At 45.7% G+C, this 17,630-nt stretch overlaps 3 protein-coding genes and 1 long non-coding RNA gene across 4 annotated transcripts; 2 read left to right on the top strand and 2 right to left on the bottom strand.

The window, feature by feature from the left end:
• Positions 1–302: 302 nt before the first annotated feature.
• LOC115381087 (cyclin-dependent kinase-like 3) lies at positions 303–6,367 on the top strand. The gene is made up of 10 exons (XM_030082373.1): positions 303–350; positions 751–925; positions 1,240–1,434; positions 1,794–1,978; positions 2,055–2,167; positions 2,249–2,388; positions 2,681–2,769; positions 2,845–4,215; positions 4,729–4,952; positions 5,801–6,367. The coding sequence occupies exons 2-10, from the start codon at positions 758–760 to the stop codon at positions 5,917–5,919; spliced, it is 2,604 nt and encodes an 867-aa protein (XP_029938233.1). The 5' UTR covers positions 303–350; positions 751–757; the 3' UTR covers positions 5,920–6,367.
• On the bottom strand, positions 5,983–9,206 carry LOC115381859 (uncharacterized). Its single transcript, XR_003930473.1, has 3 exons — positions 9,072–9,206; positions 7,572–7,723; positions 5,983–7,399 (listed from the first exon to the last, which is right to left on the bottom strand). It is a non-coding gene; the product is annotated as an uncharacterized LOC115381859 (long non-coding RNA).
• A 2,948-nt stretch (positions 9,207–12,154) lies between these two features.
• LOC115381220 (tripartite motif-containing protein 16-like) lies at positions 12,155–15,480 on the top strand. The gene is made up of 2 exons (XM_030082491.1): positions 12,155–12,244; positions 12,582–15,480. The coding sequence occupies exon 2, from the start codon at positions 12,695–12,697 to the stop codon at positions 14,375–14,377; it is 1,683 nt and encodes a 560-aa protein (XP_029938351.1). The 5' UTR covers positions 12,155–12,244; positions 12,582–12,694; the 3' UTR covers positions 14,378–15,480.
• Positions 15,481–16,258: 778 nt separating this feature from the next.
• On the bottom strand, positions 16,259–17,094 carry LOC115381777 (type II inositol 3,4-bisphosphate 4-phosphatase-like). The gene is made up of 2 exons (XM_030083381.1): positions 16,941–17,094; positions 16,259–16,775 (listed from the first exon to the last, which is right to left on the bottom strand). Exons 1-2 carry the CDS (start codon positions 17,030–17,032, stop codon positions 16,550–16,552), a joined length of 318 nt encoding a protein of 105 aa, XP_029939241.1. The 5' UTR covers positions 17,033–17,094; the 3' UTR covers positions 16,259–16,549.
• Between the last annotated feature and the right edge of the window lie 536 nt (positions 17,095–17,630).

The following is a 17,630-nucleotide window of genomic DNA, read 5'->3' as shown; positions in this document are numbered from 1 at the left end:
GCACTATCATTGACCAAACCCGCTTCTGAAGCAGGAAAAAAAAACACGCTGCAGAACTCCGTTTAAAATCCGTGTGTTTTTACGTTTGCGTGAAGATAAAAACAACTACACGAGATGTTGTGTTGATTTGTCCAGACGTGCAGCTTCAGAAAGTCACGCTGAGCAATTCGGCTGAAGGCAAAGTACAAAAGTAAGAACAATAGTCGAGTAAAATTACTGTTAAAAACACAGAAACAAGAGACTGACAATAATAGCCCGCGGGAGGCGTTTCTATGGTGACCACACACACACACACACACACACAAAGGTCTTACGGAGCTCACGGGAGGACGCGATTAACGGAGGTCCCGGTAAGTACCGTGAGTGTGTGACGTGGCACGTTGTTGTTGTTGTTGTTGTTGTTGTTGTTGTTGTTGTTGTTGTTGTTGTGTTACCAAATACAGCAGTCATTTCAAGGCATTTTTGCAGAGATGAAAACAAGTATAAAAATAAACTAAAACTAACCACCAACAATTCTATTCTACACAAGCAAGCAGAGGAGAGACTCGTTTTAACAAAAAACAAAAAAAAACAAAACAAACAAACAAAAAAAAAATCAAAAAATATAAACAAAACAGGAGCAGAGGAGACTTTCTGTAGAACCAGATATTTTGTCTATATTTGTGTGTGTGTGTGTGTGTGTGTGTGTGTGTGTGTGTGTGTGTGTGTGTGTGTGTGTTTGTGTTTGTGTTTGTGTTTGTGCTCTGGCAGTGGTCCGATGGAGCGGTACGAGTCCCTGGGTCCTCTCGGGGAGGGGAGCTACGGCACGGTGGTGAAGTGTCGTCACAGGGACAGCGGGCGTCTGGTGGCCATCAAGAAGTTTCTGGACTCGGACGATGACCGGACGGTGAAGAAGATCGCTCTGCGGGAGATCAAACTGCTCAGGGTACGTCTCAGTCACAGCACACTGCCAGGCCGTGAGAGGTGCAGTGGTTTGCACTGCTGATGCATTTCCAGGGTTTTTCCGTTTGATTCTACTCTCGGATTTTCCCACGAAAAGCATCAGCTCTCATCGAATACATAATGCTGAAATATATATTTTGGAAGAGTTGAATCCTAGAACTGAGGCCAAGTCAGTGTTCAGTGGTTTGCACTGATGCCTCTCTGTCAGTAGACCACGGTTCAAGCCCGTGCTAAAGCGCTGCTAGTTTCTGTTTCCTAAAACACCATAGCTAAAATCTTCTTTTTCCCTCCATGAAGCAACTGCGTCATGACAACCTGGTGAACCTGCTGGAGGTGTGGAAGCGCCGCCGGCGCTGGTATCTGGTGTTCGAGTTTGTGGACCGGACCCTTCTGGACGATCTGGAGCAGAACCCCAGTGGACTGGACCTGAACACCAGCCGGAGGTACCTGTACCAGATCCTGAGGGCTGCCGCCTTCTGCCACCAGCAGAATGTGAGAATCAACTCCAAACCAATGCTCGAAACAACATTTGTGACATTCTTTTGAAATTCAGGGCTCACAGAGTTGCTACATGCTAAAGATTTTCATGGCTCATACATCAGAGATGCTACATGCTACATGCTAAAGAGTTTCAGAGCTCACACACTAGAGATGCTCATGTTTATAAGTCGAGGTATTAGTTCTCGTTATTGGAACATAGCTACAGGTTAGTACTCTTACATGTACTTGGTATTGGTGCACTCCTACTTTTTGTTTTGATTTTTAACTTTTCTATTCTTTCCCACCACCAGCCACCAGGGGGCGAGTGTCCAGTTCTTCCATTACAGTGTTGTAACACTCAGTTCCCACAGATCATCCACCGTGACATCAAACCGGAGAATGTCCTCATCTCTCTGGGGGGCGTGGTCAAGCTCTGCGATTTTGGCTTCGCCCGCACCGTTGCTTCGCCCACCGAAGGCGGCGCGTATACAGACTACGTCGCCACCCGCTGGTACAGGGCGCCAGAGCTGCTTGTAGGTGACACCCAGTACGGCAAGTAGGTACCAGTGTGTTCAATGCCTCTGTGTTCCGTGGTGCGGAGAACGTGCTGAACATGTCACGTGCCTGTGCAGGCCGGTGGACGTGTGGGCGATCGGGTGCCTGCTCATCGAGACGCTAACGGGTCAGCCGCTGTTTCCTGGAGACTCCGACCTCGACCAGATCCACCACATCGTCAGGTGCTTCGGTGAGCCTTCTGCACGACGTCAGTAGGGGTTTTTTGGACTTCTTTTTTTTTTAATGGCAGCTGTGGTTTCTCTCCATGAAGGGAACCTGACGCCTCACCACCAGGAGCTCTTCCACAGAAATCCCGTCTTCTCTGGAGTCCGGCTGCCAGAAAGTTCTGGAAGAGTGTCGCTGCAGCAGCGGTTTCGGACAATGTTTCCCGCAGCGCTGGACCTCGCTCAGGTACAGCTGAGGGGGCAAAATCAATGCTCTCGTGTTCTGAAAGTGATTGAAGGAACAGTCCTGGTTATTTATGCTTGTTGTATTGTTTCTATTATTGTTGTGTTGCCATGGTTACGAACCACAGTAACTGCAACATTACAGAGAACAAGCAATCATTTCTTACAAACATCCTGCAGAATGCTACAGTACTTTGTTATACTTGCTATTCTTATTTCAGTAAGTGAGAAAGTTCATTTATTTCTAGTTTTCATTTTTTCGTTAGTTTTTGTTCATGATTATATTTTTGTTCCAGAGTTGTCTTGAGGTAGATCCAGAGAAACGAGCTCAGTGTGCAGAGTTGTTGGAGCATCCTTTCTTCACTCAAGATTCTTTTCACATAAGGTATCTGTTGAAATTCAAAAGACCCACACTGAATATCCGCCGTCAATAATCCTGCGTTTCTTTGTTTCTCCGTAGATTTGTGGAGGAACTGAATGCTAAGATCCAAAAAGGCCACAGAGAGAACTCCACCCTGCCCAAAATAACCAAAACTCTAAGACAAGAACGTGACGGAGGGGTCGACAGGAAGTGCAGAACCAGGGACAAGAAGCACACTGAAGATTTCAACCAGAAAGTCAACAAGGATAGAACCAAAGGGAAACCCGACACAAAGACCTCCAGAGCAGAACCACAGGCTAAACAGTCCAGATCAGTTCCTGGACAGGTCAATATGACCTGCAAGAACCGACAAGGAAAAGTCAAACCTCTGACTTCTGATCCATCAGAACAAACACATGAGGAACTGGAGGACTGTCCTAAAGCTAGAAAAGATGTAGAGCTCATTATAGAACCCAGCAGATCCTCACAATTGAAGCAAATCCCAGAGTCTGGGAAGAACTGGGACCACACGGAAGTTCCCAAACATTCCAGTGATCATCCTTCAGAATCAGCCTGTCGACACACAAGCCAAATCTCCCATGTTGATCCAGTGCAGGAGACTAAAACCACCTTGGAGTGTCAGACCAGAGCGGAGACAAGACAGACCAGCTCTCTGGAGGTCAAACCCTCAAACCCCAAACTGACCAAGACTGCTGGACCAAACCAAACCTGCGTGGCTATGTCCGAGGTTCCTCCATTTGATGTTCCAGGTCAATCTGACACAGAACCTCCTTTCAGACTTGCAGATCCAAACACATCCAGATCTGATCAGATTTCAAAGAGACTCCCCAGGAAGAAGGACCTGACCCAAGATCTTGGAGATAATCGGGTACCCGCCGCTTCAGGTGAAGATCACCAGGAGGATCTGAAGCCAAAGGTTGCGACACAAGTCCAGAGCAGGTCACCGTCCTCATCAGAAAGAACGGTTCATCTGCGAACTCTGGTTCTTTTGGATAAAGAAAACCACACGAATTCAACGACAACCAAAAGCAAATCTTTGGTCGGGCCAACATCTGGAAGTTTGAAAGATGAGAAAACTTCCAACCGCTGTGATGTTCAATTAGTTATGAAGTCCTTGAAAGAGCCTAATACTAAAGGTTTGGTGAAACCGGACTTCAAGCCCACAGCGTCATCCAAAACTCTCAAAGTTGCTCACACAAACATGGCCGTCGTCGTCAGCCTGACCTCCGTCCGATCAACTCAGGACCAGGAGTCCTCCCCACAGACCTCCGTTCATAACGACCTGAACACCGCAGATCTGCAGGATGAGGGATTGAATCCTCCCCCTCCGCCTGCCTCCACCCCAAACCTCCCGCCTCCCCCACCCCATGACTCTGATCCCATCTGCTCAGCGGCTGACAGCTGTCCGACCCCGGCAGCTGGTTTCCATCCTGGGACCCCTGGAATCAGGTATCGACCACAGTCTAGTCTCCAGCATTGTGATTACAGTTGACCCACCAAGTTCAGTAATTAGTACATCCTGAAGAGTTTCAGGGCTCACACACCAGTGATGCTTAATGCCACATGCTAAAGAGTTTCAGGGCTGACTCACCAGCAATGCTACATGCTAAATGAATGGTGGAGCAGTGGTTAGCACTCTCATACTACAGCGAGAAGGTCTTGGTTTTAATGTTGGCCCTGTTGCCTTTCTGTGTGGAGGTTGCATGTTCTTCCCATGTGTCGCCGGTTTCCTGGAGGAACTCCGGTTTCCTCTGACAGTCCAAGAAAAATGTACCGTTCCAAAAAAGTGGCATCAGTGAATTCTATATATGGTATATAGTTAAGATATACTGTCATTCCAGCAGTCTGTTGAACTCTGGGCGGTCACACTTGATTATTGATCACAGGAACAGTCCCAAACCCTTCAGAATGCAGATAATGCAAGCGCTCTTGGTAAGTCTGACGTGAAGTTATTGCCTGCAGATGCGTGGAGAAGTTCACTCGACACCACGGTGCAGTTTCCACGAGACAGAACCAACAGCTTGTGTCTGTCCATGTCGGAAGACAGTTCTGTGACTGCTCGTTCCTGTCGGACCGCTGCAATCTCAGTGTTGGTGGCAGCGGCGTGACGCTGGAGAAAAACAAGACGCACATTCATTTTCCAGATTTGAGAAGATCAGTGGTGAGCGAACCGAGGAGCAGAGAAGGTATGCGTTTTGACATCCAAATTAAAGAGCATCTTCCTCTAACATCCACATCATAGAGCATCTTCCTCCTCTGACATCCAGGTTATAGAACATCTTCCTCCACTAACATCCAGATTATAGACAGGGGTGCACATAATATTTTTTGTCTGGTTCTCGGGGGAGAACCTTGGGATGTTGCTTGGTCCTCACATTTTTAAATACATTTTTTCCCACGCCTACCTAGAGGAAGATCCAAATAGAGGGATGCGTTGACAATGTTACATAGCCTGCTTTAATTTCAATTGAAAATGAAGAGAAGCAGTGCAGCAGAATGTCTGAAACCTTATAACTTTCACAAAATGTAATGATGTTTAAAGTTCTGAAAAACGGTATCTGCTTTTTATCACTTAAAGCAGAGGTTTTCAAAGCGTGAGGCGCGCCTCCCCTGGGGGGCGCCAGAGGGCTTGAGGGGAGGCGCAGCTTTTTGTCCCTGTGCGGCTGCCGTACCCCCAGCGCGGGACTAAACAGAGCAGTCCGAAGTATTATGCGTGCCATTTTACTCCCAACAGCAGAACATTACACCTGAAAAGAAAGCTCTGAGTGAGCACTGTCCCCCCCGGTCCGACGGTACGGGAGAGCACTAGCCTATCCGACACACAGATGTGCACCTTGCTATCCCCAAATCTTGGTACGCAAATGAGTTACGTTTCATCAGGTACGCATTTTTTAATTTGGTAGCGCATGCGCACCAGCGCACCGCTTATGTGCAGCCCTGATTATAGAGCATCTTCCTCTACTAACACTGCAGTAATCCCACTGTGTTACCTTTTAGTAAGCAGATGGTTTTCATATCTTTAATGTCTCTCCAGGTAAACGCAACAAATTCAGCACCAAGGACCAGAGGAAGAGCAAACATCCGCTTCCTTCCAATCCAGAACCACAGCAGCTTGGGCCTCACAGCACCGGCACAGAAACACAAACGGATTAGCAAATAAAGCGAACAGCACTAAGAATGAAACGTCTCCCACGTGGCTCTGACCAGCTTCACACTCTCATTCTGTAACTCGAATAATTGTTGATCAGCAACAATTTGACAGACTGGTACAGAGAAAGCTATTCAGATTTGTTTATTACGCAACATCTTTTCAAAGCAGCAGCTTCACAAAACAAGGGTGAATACTTTTAAAACATTTGTATGGCAGAGACAGCCGACAGCACATTGATACTTTGAAGGCAACAATAAAAGGTTTTTCAACTGCAGCAGAAGCTGTTTTTACAATACTTTGGAAGATTTTACTGAGTTTTCCTCTGCTCAAATACAGCTTCATACTGAAGTGTTTTCTGAGCATAACAGCAGCTGTGAATGGACATGCTGAGAGCTTGTTCAGACTTGTATATTCCAGTTTTTAGAATTTCAGTGTCAGAGTTGTAAAACCTCTGCCTCCTCAGAAGTCAAGAATCTACTTACTGAACTGAACATTCGCTATGGCTGCAGACAGTTTGACATGTTCATAGTTTTATAGTTATGAAATGACTTTTCATGCCAGTTTTACTGGAGACTTTGGAACCAGAGTCATTTGAAGGGAATCAAACCCTGGCTCAGGTTGGATGCAAAGATTCAGATCTTTTTTGGAATTCAAAATTTCAACTTGAAGAACTTTTTAATGTTATTTGACCAGGCAAGTTGTGCATTTAGCTCTGTACAGTGTTTTGGAGTATAAAGTTCCAGTTTTCAATAACTTATGATCACTTTGTTGGTTTTCTGCATAGGAGAGATCTAGGAAGAGACCAGTTTTACTGAAAGCAGCCATATTTCCAAATGTCTTCTCATATTGAAAGCTGTGTTACAGGTTCTTAGTAGAGACTAATTCATGTTTTGTCAATGAAACAGGGCTTAATGCTTTTGTTTATACTTGCAACGAACTAAGACCACTTTTCCAGAATTCAGACATGTTGTTTTGCAACTCGACACGTGATTAACTAGAACACTCTGCCGCCGTCGTAATCACTCCGGGTCCTGAAACTTCAGTTCCAGAAGGTTTGCAATTAACGTTTGAGTGCGGGAAGGTGAGAAAGTTAGAAAACCCCGCCCCCATTGGGGGGTGAATTCCGAGCCTCGAAGTTGGTTGAGATCAGGATTTCAATAAGGCGGGTTCAGACTAAAATGTCCGTCGTCTTTAAGACTCGTCACTGGAGTCCTCTGAAGACGACGAAACGACTTTCCAAGTTTCGCGGTTGTTGCTGTTGGTCCTGACGTGGTTATGATTCCGCTGAACAGCGGAGGCGTGTCCTCTGCGACTGGCCAGGAGTCGGGATAGGAGGCGGAGGATGTCATTGGAGTGCTGGTTGCTGATTGGGCCTCCTGCAGCCGGCTGAGTCCTGATTGGTGCTTTGGAGAGGTTGGATTCTGGTTTCCTCTCTTGGGATTGGACGGCAGGCTTCTTGGTGTCAGCTGATGTTCGTGTTTGCTGTGAGAAAGGATAAAAATCAGAACAGTATCATCACCCGTCTGAAGTGCAGATTTGTGAGCTGTGGGCCGTCAGCGAGCTGCGAGCTTCGGAATCTCTCTGAGTGCGTTAAGAAATTAAACAAAAGCATGCTAGGAGGCATGGTGAGGCTAACGCTAGCCCATCATCAAACCTTGGCCGTAGTACGGGAGGCTGCGTTCGGTGCTGCGGTGGAGGCGGCGCCAGGTTCTGGAGTGTTTTCAAGGAAGATCCGGCAGATGTCGTCCACGGCTGAACCGTCGATCTGCGGAGGCTCGAAACCCGTCAGAGACGACGAGCACCGAGCTGGAGGAGGGACAACAGGAAGCAGTGAAGATTCACAACGACTGGGAAGAAGAGTGAACATCTAGATTATAGAGAATCTTCCTCCTCTAACATCAGATTATAGAGCATCTTCCTCCTCTGACATCCAGATTATAGAGCATCTTCCTCCTCTAACATCCGGATCATAGAACATCTTTCTCCTCTAACATCCAGATTATAGAGCATCTTCCTCCTCTAACATCCGGATTATAGAACATCTTTCTCCTCTAACATCCAGATTATAGAGCATCTTCCTCCTCTAACATCTGGATTATAGAGCATCTTCCTTTTATGGCAACCAGATTATCAGAGCATCTTCCTCCTCTAACATCCAGATTATAGAGCATCTTCCTCCTCTAACATCTGGATTATAGAGCATCTTCCTCCTCTAACTCCAGATTATAGAGCATCTTCCTTTTATGGCAACCAGATTATCAGAGCATCTTCCTCCTCTAACATCCGGATTATAGACCATCTTCCTCCTCTAACATCCGGATTATAGAGCATCTTCCTCCTCTAACATCCAGATTATAGAGCATCTTCCTTTTATGGCAACCAGATTATCAGAGCATCTTCCTCCTCTAACATCCGGATTATAGACCATCTTCCTCCTCTAACATCCGGATTATAGAGCATCTTCCTCCTCTAACATCTGGATTATAGAGCATCTTCCTTTTATGGCAACCAGATTATCAGAGCATCTTCCTCCTCTAACATCCAGATTATAGAGCATCTTCCTCCTCTAACATCTGGATTATAGAGCATCTTCCTCCTCTAACTCCAGATTATAGAGCATCTTCCTTTTATGGCAACCAGATTATCAGAGCATCTTCCTCCTCTAACATCCGGATTATAGACCATCTTCCTCCTCTAACATCCGGATTATAGAGCATCTTCCTCCTCTAACATCCAGATTATAGAGCATCTTCCTCCTCTAACATCCAGATTATAGATCATCTTCCTCCTCTAACATCCAGATTATAGAGCATCTTCCTCCTCTAACATCCAGATTATAGAGCATCTTCCTCCTCTAACATCCAGATTATAGAACATCTTCCTCCTCTAACATCCAGATTATAGAGCATCATCCTCCTCTAACATCCAGATTATAGAACATCTTCCTCCTCTAACATCCAGATTATAGAGCATCTTCCTTTCATAGCAACCAGATTATCAGAGCACCTTCCCGCACTAACATCCACATTATAGAGCATCTTCCTCCTCTAACATTCAGATCATAGAGCATCTTCCTCCTAAATTGTAATTCTCAGTAAGTGAAACTGACTCCCTCCTTCAGAAGTATCAGAGAGTTTGAAGAGTTTGAACTCACCACCGTCTCAAACCCAGAGGAGGACGAAAAGCATCAGAGCGGTGGAAACAGGAGACATGACGCCAAACGATGGAGGAGATGAGAGGGAATGCAAGGACGAGTGGGACTGAGGAGTGACCGACTGCCAGGAGGAAGAGAAGAGAGGCGGGGATGAGAAACAATGAAGCGTAGGATTCCGTCTAGACTGGGAATCCCACTCAGAGCTGCCGTGACGGCTCTGTGGCTTCTTCTTGCCTTTCGCAATGCAAATAAAATAAATTGTTATTGTAGCAGCTGCAGCTTGGTTTTAAAAACATTTCACTTCATGTTCCAAACAGGAAAGTTACAACAAGTTACAAACAAAAGCCTTTTTATTGACTGTAGGTTTTTAAATTGGATTCTTTCTTCAAATCTAAATGATCTCAGGTTTTTGCTGAAACAAATGAACATAAAGATGTCATTTAAAGCTCAAAGTGATTCAATCATGTGTTTTGCTAAATTTTTTGTCTGTTGAAATCATTTTCAGTAATTTAATAATAAAAATGTGTATTCCTCATTAAGTTTGTAAATTTGTCTCCGTGAAATCAGACATTTCTTCTTAAAATTTGTTTAGAAAACTAAATGTTTCTACTTTAAATTTCAATTTAGAAATACTTCAAAATTATAAGTGTCTTCAGGATTTACCCTCAGTTTTTTTATTTCGTTTGAATACATTTTTAAATGTTTACATGCAGAAGTTGCAAAAAGTTGAAGACATTATTTGGTGACTTTTTAAGACCAATCATTTGTTCAAGATTTACATTCAAAGTCACATTGTTTTTGAATTCTTGATTATTAAAAATGTTGTCATTGAGGTTTAATTTTAAATCAAAGCTTTTTTTAAGTTTGATGATGTATTCAGATTAAAAGCTATTTTTTCCAGTGAGTTTTTAAGTCTGTAAATTTCTCATCTAGGAAAATCAATAATTTCTTGTGACGATTTCATCAAAGTTTTTTTTTCCAATTTGAAGCTTTAACAACACTGTATAAAGGAAACAGTTAATCCACAAATATGTTGCAATTTTCATGTTAAAATCAGTTTTTCCATTCAGTGTGTGGTTTCATTACAACAATAGCACCAACTAGAGGACCAACATGACAACTGCACTGTTTTCAAAATGTCACTTTTTAAATGTCAAACACAAATCAGTGTGTTTTAGACTGGGAAACGTTGTCATGGAAACGGAACCTGAGGAAACACCTACAAGGTTGAAAGCGGCTCAACCAGTTTGTGGAAACTGTTGCTCAACCCCCGTATCTCATTACAGATGTTACTCAACACCTTTAATCGCTCTCTTCTCCCTGTCGCACAGGAGTGGTTGCCCCAGCAGCCAGTGTCTGTTTACGTGCACACACCCCTGTCAGTCCGCCCGGACCCTGGCTGACACGTGAGTTTACCAGGAGGAAAACATCTGGACTCATTCCAGATGTTTTCAACCTGCTTCCAGAAGAATCCCACGAGTTCACTCCATGACCTCCATTCATCCTCTCATACTAACAGACATGGTTGGAAACTCATTTGTTGGATTTTCGGGTCATTTTCTGTCAATTTCTAAGGATTTTCTTTTTTTTACTTCCTGTCAGCACAGCTCACAGCCTGACCACGCCTCTCTCAACATAGTCTCACCGCAGATCGCTGATCCATATCCATTTAAACATAAAGTGAAAAAAAATATCCAGCCATTTTCCGGATTGATCTGAGCACATATTGGTAATCTACATGGTTATATTCTCAGCTAAAATGTTTCAAAAAATTATCAAAGTGGTATTTCAAGCTGCAGCCAGATGTTCAGCGGTCTGCAAGCTGTGCTACACCGGGTTTTTATACTGCATCTTTAACATTTTGCATTAAAGTCACGACACTCTGATGCACTATATTGTTTCTGAGTATGTATTAGAAAATTGAAGCTTTTTTAATAAAAGCAAACAGATACAATCGGAGCCCCGTCTCCACTCAGCTGCGTGTCTTACTGAAGAGATGCTTTTCTGAGCTCGATCTCAATGTAATCCTTACAAGTAATTCCTATGAGCAAAGCCCAGATTGTTTGATCATGTGATCCAGACACAAAGAATTATGGAAACTGTCATCAAAGCAACACAGGCTGATGGCGGCCCCACTGGATCGTAACAACGCGTGCGTCTCAATCTATCTGGAAACCTTGGTATACAGATCGACTCCGTTTTGTTTAGGTCGGTCCAATCCATGTTAATTTCAAAATGAGAGAAGTAATTCAATTCTCTGTTCACTCATCGTAGCAGTTTATGCTGGCTGAAGATGCTAACTGGTTAGCCTGTGTAGGTATCCACAAGTTCCCATGATGCTTCGCGTCTTGGTCACGTGATCAAGTGATGTCGGGTTTTGTGCAGAGCTCGAGCCGGTCATTTACCAGTTGAAAGTAACATGCAGCATGTAGCGCACTGTTACTCCAAATTTAAAAACCAGATGAGTTGTGGCTCCTTCGCTGCTGCTTTGCATCACATTCTCCGCAGCGGAGCCGGGACATTACCCACCATGCATCAGCGCTGAGGAGAATTCATCCACCTCTTCATCAGTACATACGGTCATGTAGCTTGATGTACCTGGGCCGCCGAAGTACAGACAGACACAAGGTATTGTGGGTATTGCAGTTGATCACACAGAAAATGGATGGATATTTTCCCCTTCATACTTGAATGGACGCAGATCACAGTCGTCTCCAGTGTTAACAGAATGTTAACTTTCAGCAGTGTGAGTGAACAAATCTAAAGCTACCATTAGTGTGGACTGAGGAAAACTGGCTAACACCTGACTTTCAAAAGAAAAGAACAATATCGACATGTGCATTGTTTCATTGGTTAGTGGGAAGTGGCCAATACAAAGGAAGATATTTTCAACTGAAATGTATCAGTTTTAATGTCACTGAGACATGAACATTGTGTCTGCACCTCGTGTTCCTGAACATGCATCAACAGAGCAAGTTCAGTGACTCATTAGGGAACTGCCGTTAGCCTGGGTTACCTCTCCACACTTCCTCCACCCCTCCCTCCAGATCGTCAGTGGGTGGAGCCCACATGTTGACACACAGGGTGGAGATCAAACCACAAACTACTTTCACTGCTCTAGGAGTGGAGCTGACAGGGCAGAGTCTGGACGTCTTCTGAGGATTTCTACTGATGTGAGTAGAAAACTAGTGCTAACACTCTGATCAAACAGCTTGATGAGGACAGGACTCACTGAGGGGGCTTTACAAGAAACACAGCAGCTGCTTTACTCACTCACACTTCCTCTGTGTCCACAGCAACTAGCATTAGCTAATAGCTGAGTTTTCACATCTTTCTTGATTCAAACAGGAAGTTCAGGGATGTGATGAAAGAAAGAGCGAGTGAGTGACTTGAAAAACAGAAGCCGAAAGCTTTACCTTTCAGCTGGAAGGTGAAGTGAAGCTGCTGGATCTCCTGAATGAAATCAGCCTGTGACGGCCTCTCCCTTCTCTGCCTCCTCCTCTTTCACAGATCTCCCAGCTGAGGATCACTGACGTCTCAGGAAACCAGAGGAGGGTCCAGCTTCAAACCTGCTGAGCAGGAAGAGAAACTCTTCAAACTCTGGCTGCCATTGAGAGGAGAAAATGGCTCAGAGAGGATCTCAGCTGGATCCACTAAAGTTCTCTTGCTCCATCTGTCTGGATCTCCTGAAGGATCCGCTGACGGTTCCCTGTGGACACAGCTACTGCAGCAGCTGTATTCAAAGCCACTGGGATGAAGAGAAGAAGAAGGGAATCTACAGCTGTCCTCAGTGCAGGAAGTTCAGACAGAGACCTGACCTGGAGAAGAACCTCCTGTTAGCAGAGTTAGTGGAGGATCTGAAGAAGACTGGACTCCAAGCTGCTGCAGCTGATCTCTGCTCTGCTGGACCTGAAGATGTGTCCTGTGATGTTTGCTCTGGGAGGAAGCTGAAAGCTGTGAAGTCCTGTTTGGACTGTGTGGTCTCTTACTGTGAGGAACACCTCCAACCTCACTACAAAGCAGCTCCACTGAAGAAGCACCAGCTGGTGGAGCCCTCCAAGAAGCTCCAGGAGAAGATCTGCTCTCTTCACGATGAGGTGATGAAGATTTTCTGTCGCACTGATCAGCAGAGTATCTGTTACCTCTGCACCATGGACCAACACAGAGGCCATGAAACAGTCCCAGCTGCAGCAGAGAGGAGGCAGAAGCAGAAGGAGCTGGAGGAGAGTCGACTAAACATCCAGCAGAGAATCCAGGAGCGAGAGAAAGAGGTGAAGCTGCTTCAGCAGCAGGTGGAGGCCATCAATGTCTCTGCTGATGAAGCAGTGGAGAACAGCGAGGAGAGCTTCACCCAGATGATCCGTCTCATCCAGAAAAGAAGCCTGGAGGTGAAACAGGAGCTGAGATCCCAGCAGCAAACTGCAGTGAGTGAACTCAAAGAGCTTGAGGAGAAGCTGGAGCAGGAGATCAGTGAGCTGAAGAGGAAAGACGTCCAGCTGGAGCAGCTGGCTCACACAGAGGACCACACCCAGTTTCTGCTCAGCTACCCCTCAGTGTCAGCACTCAGTGAGCCCACACACTCCTCCAGCATCCAGACTGCTCCTCTCAGATACTTTGAGGATGTGGCAGCAGCTGTGTCAGAGAGCAGAGACAAACTCCAGGACATCCTGAGAGACACAGGGACAAACATCTCACTGAGAGACGCTGACGAGGAGCTGCTGCTGCTACAACCACCAAAACCACCAAAACCACAGCCAGAGAGCAGAGCAGACTTCTTACAGTATTCCCAGCAGATCACACTGGATCCAAACTCTGCTCACAGAAGAGTGTTTTTATCTGATGGGAACAGAAAAGTAACTCGAACATGGAAACAGAGTTATCCTGATCATCCAGAGAGGTTCATTGGATATCCTCAGGTTGTGAGCAGAGAGGGTCTGACTGGACGGTGTTACTGGGAGGTGGAGTGGAGAGGAATAGAAGTTTATGTAGCAGTGACTTACAAGAGCATCAGCAGAGCAGGGAGTGAATGTATATTTGGATTAAATGACAAATCTTGGGCTTTATATTGTCACGCTACTCATTTTATATTCTTGCACAACGACACAGAAACTCCCGTCTCAGATCGCCAGACATCCAGAGTGGGAGTGTACCTGGATCACACAGCAGGGATTCTGTCTTTCTACAGCGTCTCTGAAACCATGACTCTCCTCCACAGAGTCCAGACCACCTTCACTCAGCCGCTGCACGCTGGAATTAGATTTTGTGGTTACATAGGAGACTCGGCAGAGTTCTTGAAACCTCAGTAGAGGACTTCCTTCAGATCTCCTTGTGTCATTTCCTAAAGGAGCCTCCACACTTTCTGAGCTGAGACGATGAGATTTCTGGCAAGAAGAAGATTTGAAACCTACAGTTGGTCGGCCGTCTTCTCAGAGACTTTCTACGTGGACAAAAGGATGTGAGATAAGTGTGGAGAGACAGAAACAAACTGAGTTAGTGGAGAAAAACATGGAGCTGCAGCCATCAGTCTCCTTGCCGATTCCTCAGCTGATCATTTTCTAATAGTTGGACTCATTTCAAAGCTGCCTCCACCTTCTCAAACTGAAGTTTCTTCTTCATGGACCACGTGAAGCTGCAGCTTGTCACACTTTTCTACATTGTGTTCACTGAGCTAACTGGTAGCATTAGCACTGGATGACTTACTACCTGAAAATCTAGTAATGTTTGTAATCTCAGGGATGTTCATATTTACTCACTTCTGTTCTCGCTTCTTCCATCAGTGGATCACCTGCTCATTTTATAAACTTTAAAGAAAATTTAATCCACATATTCCTTGAATTCTTGAACTTGGTGTTTTTTTTGGACTGACCACCAGGTGGCAGCAAACACAAGAAAATCCAGCTGCATGAGGACAGGAGACCAACAAAAAGTGTCTTCAATTCAAACAACTTTGTTGTGTATCTAAACATCCACAAAAATTAGTTAAAAAAAAAAAAATCAATGTCCATGCATCACACAAGTCATCTCATCATTTGACAATGGAGAGCCACAAACTCAAATCTGTATATCTGTACTCTCCATATGGGAATTTGTCAAGTCGGCGGAAGTTGATGCTGGTGTCAGTCCAATACCTGATACTGGTATCAGCGCATCTTTGACCACCATCGATGCATGAGACGCATATTGATAAAGCATGATCATTAGTTGTGTTCAACATCATGACTTCTATGTAATAAATTCCACTCAGTGGATCATTTCAGGAGTTGCTCTGTCATGTTCTCTTTTGGAGAATGATCACCAGCTGCTGCTCTGCTAAATGTGTCATTTCCACAAAAGAGAGAGTGGATAATCTGCAGTGTTTTCAGAGTGATCGACACTCCTCACGGGTCTTGAACGCCCCCTGGAGGCATTCTGGGTAGTTTTATCAATGAAACGAATACCCCTTTCACACTGCAACTAGCGGGTCGACCCGTGTTCTCGACCCGCTAATAATCGCCTTTTGAGTCCTTTCACACTGCCTGCAGACCCGCCTGCTGGTGAGCCGAGTCGCTGCGTTTTCCTGCGCCGATAGTGTCCCGCGTTGATGACATCATCAGCGCGACGGAGCAAAGCGAAAGTAAACAACGGACTACAGCTCAGTCCCCGTTACCTGTCGACACATCTCCTCCTCCCCACGGATCCAGAGGAGCTCTCTGGTCTCGCTATCTTGCCAATACTGGGTCATCTTGATGAAGGAAATCTCACGCTGTGTCCAGAAACAACAGCTAGCGCGCTAACGTAGCCACTCTGCGTCGACGTCATGATGTAAGTTACCACGTGGACTCGTCTCTGCCTTTCACACTCCCTTTCACCTCTCCCACTAAAAAGCCGTTAGCAGCGACCCGCTGAAAACCCGGGTCGATTGCAGGGTTGAAAAACCCGGGTCTAATGCCGAGTGAACGCTTTCACACTGCCACGAGGACCCGGGTAATTACCGGGTTTGAACGGGTTTTTCGGCCAGTGTGAAAGGGGTTTAAGACAGCGTTGAGACTCTTTCCATCTTCAACACTCGTTGACACTGAAACAAAGCTTTTAAGTTTCTCAGAGTACCTGAATGCCTCCCGTGTAGACAAACGAAGATGAGCTTCCACTCTTCTGAAGGTCTAACTGAAAGTTTATTAAACAGCAGCAGAACACAGTAGATTGGATTGGGCCGATCATTTCTGACCTTGAACGCCTCCTGGATAGACCCACCAAAATGACCAATGGCTTCTAAATGAGTGACTTCTATGAACAGAGTGGATTATCTGCAGGGTGCTCTACATTCCCGACAGTTCCTGAACGCCTCCTGTGTCTTCTCACTGCTCCAGCTCGTAGTAAAGAACAAATTCCTCAGTTCTTGTGGTTGTTCTCTGCTTTGCTGTCCTGCCTGGGGTCAGCGTTAGCAGGCCAGGATGAATCGGAGAGCAGAGTTCAAGGCCGATGGTTGAGTCGGAGCGGCCCTACTGGTATTTGGCCAGCAGTACGACCAGGCTGAGGATGAGCCAAAGAACCAGGAGGTGAGAGGTCACCAGGAGGAAGGCCACCGGGTAAAGATGGCATCTGGGAGCCTTCAGCAGAGCCGAGCTCCGGAGGTCCGAGGAGGGGGGCTCGCCCACGTCAAACACAGCGACGGTGCACCCTGACTGGGCCAAGCAGCCCAGCATCTGTCCCCAGGACAGATGAGATCTGGAGGAGGAGGAGGAGGAGGAGCAGTGTGCAGCAGGAAAGGAGTGAAGACACAAGGGAGGCGAGGAGGTCGGAGCACGATCAGAAAGAAAAAGCTGAAACTATTTGGAAACAAAGTAGAAATGAGGGAGTTGCTGTGTGTCTTGGTGGGGAAATGGAGCGCACCTCCTCATGCAGTCCAGCGCCTCCCCGAAGTGCTGCCGGCCGAGCGTGTGGCGCTCTCGCAGCAGCGTGCACTGCTCCAGCGTCACCGACATGGCCGTGCATTCCTCTGCCCTCTTGCTGCTGGTCAGTCACATGCCGTTCACCGTACGACAGATCGACACACAACACCAAAACAAACGCAGCCACAGATCTCCCCGCAGTGTCCCCCTGGTTCAAAATACATGCTCTTTTTCATTCCACTTTCCTCTTTCTAAACTCCATATCTTCTTAGTTCATCTAAACTTACACCGGCGACGCGATGACGGTCACAGAATCACAGGAAAGAGGTTTAAAACTGAGACAGAAGCTTCTGCACTCAGAGATCAACTCATTCCTACAAGTTGGTGGAGTTCTACAATGTGTGAGTACGAGAAAGTGCGAATTCCGCAGTGTTTGCCTGCATGTTCCCAACATGCTCTCAACTGACTAGATGGACTTCTACATTTAAAATAAATCGTAAGGCCGTAATCAATCTATTATTTAGAGTTATCATGGTGCTGTCCATGGTGCTGATACAGTTAATCTTCATGACAAGGAAGTTACAAAGACACTATGAGTATCTACACAACAAATGCTCTCATGTTCCAGGACTAACATTGATTTGGTGTCAGTTAATTCGCTCCTACTTTGTTAACAAATAAAATTTTCTGT

This window comes from Salarias fasciatus, chromosome 3, assembly GCF_902148845.1.
Source record: "Salarias fasciatus chromosome 3, fSalaFa1.1, whole genome shotgun sequence".
NCBI lineage: Eukaryota > Metazoa > Chordata > Actinopteri > Blenniiformes > Blenniidae > Salarias > Salarias fasciatus.
This window is presented reverse-complemented; position numbering and strand designations above follow the sequence as displayed.

Bases quoted from the DNA above. Each gene is read 5' to 3' on its own strand.
- LOC115381087 (XM_030082373.1), top strand. From the start codon at position 758: ATGGAGCGGTACGAGTCCCTGGGTCCTCTCGGGGAGGGGAGCTACGGC. The intron at 926-1,239 runs GTACGTCTCAGT...CCCTCCATGAAG, and splicing joins GGGAGATCAAACTGCTCAGG to CAACTGCGTCATGACAACCT. The intron at 4,216-4,728 runs GTATCGACCACA...TATTGCCTGCAG, and splicing joins CCTGGGACCCCTGGAATCAG to ATGCGTGGAGAAGTTCACTC.
- LOC115381220 (XM_030082491.1), top strand. From the start codon at position 12,695: ATGGCTCAGAGAGGATCTCAGCTGGATCCACTAAAGTTCTCTTGCTCC.
- LOC115381777 (XM_030083381.1), bottom strand. From the start codon at position 17,032: ATGTCGGTGACGCTGGAGCAGTGCACGCTGCTGCGAGAGCGCCACACG. The intron at 16,776-16,940 runs GTGCGCTCCATT...CTCCTCCTCCAG, and splicing joins GCGCTGGACTGCATGAGGAG to ATCTCATCTGTCCTGGGGAC.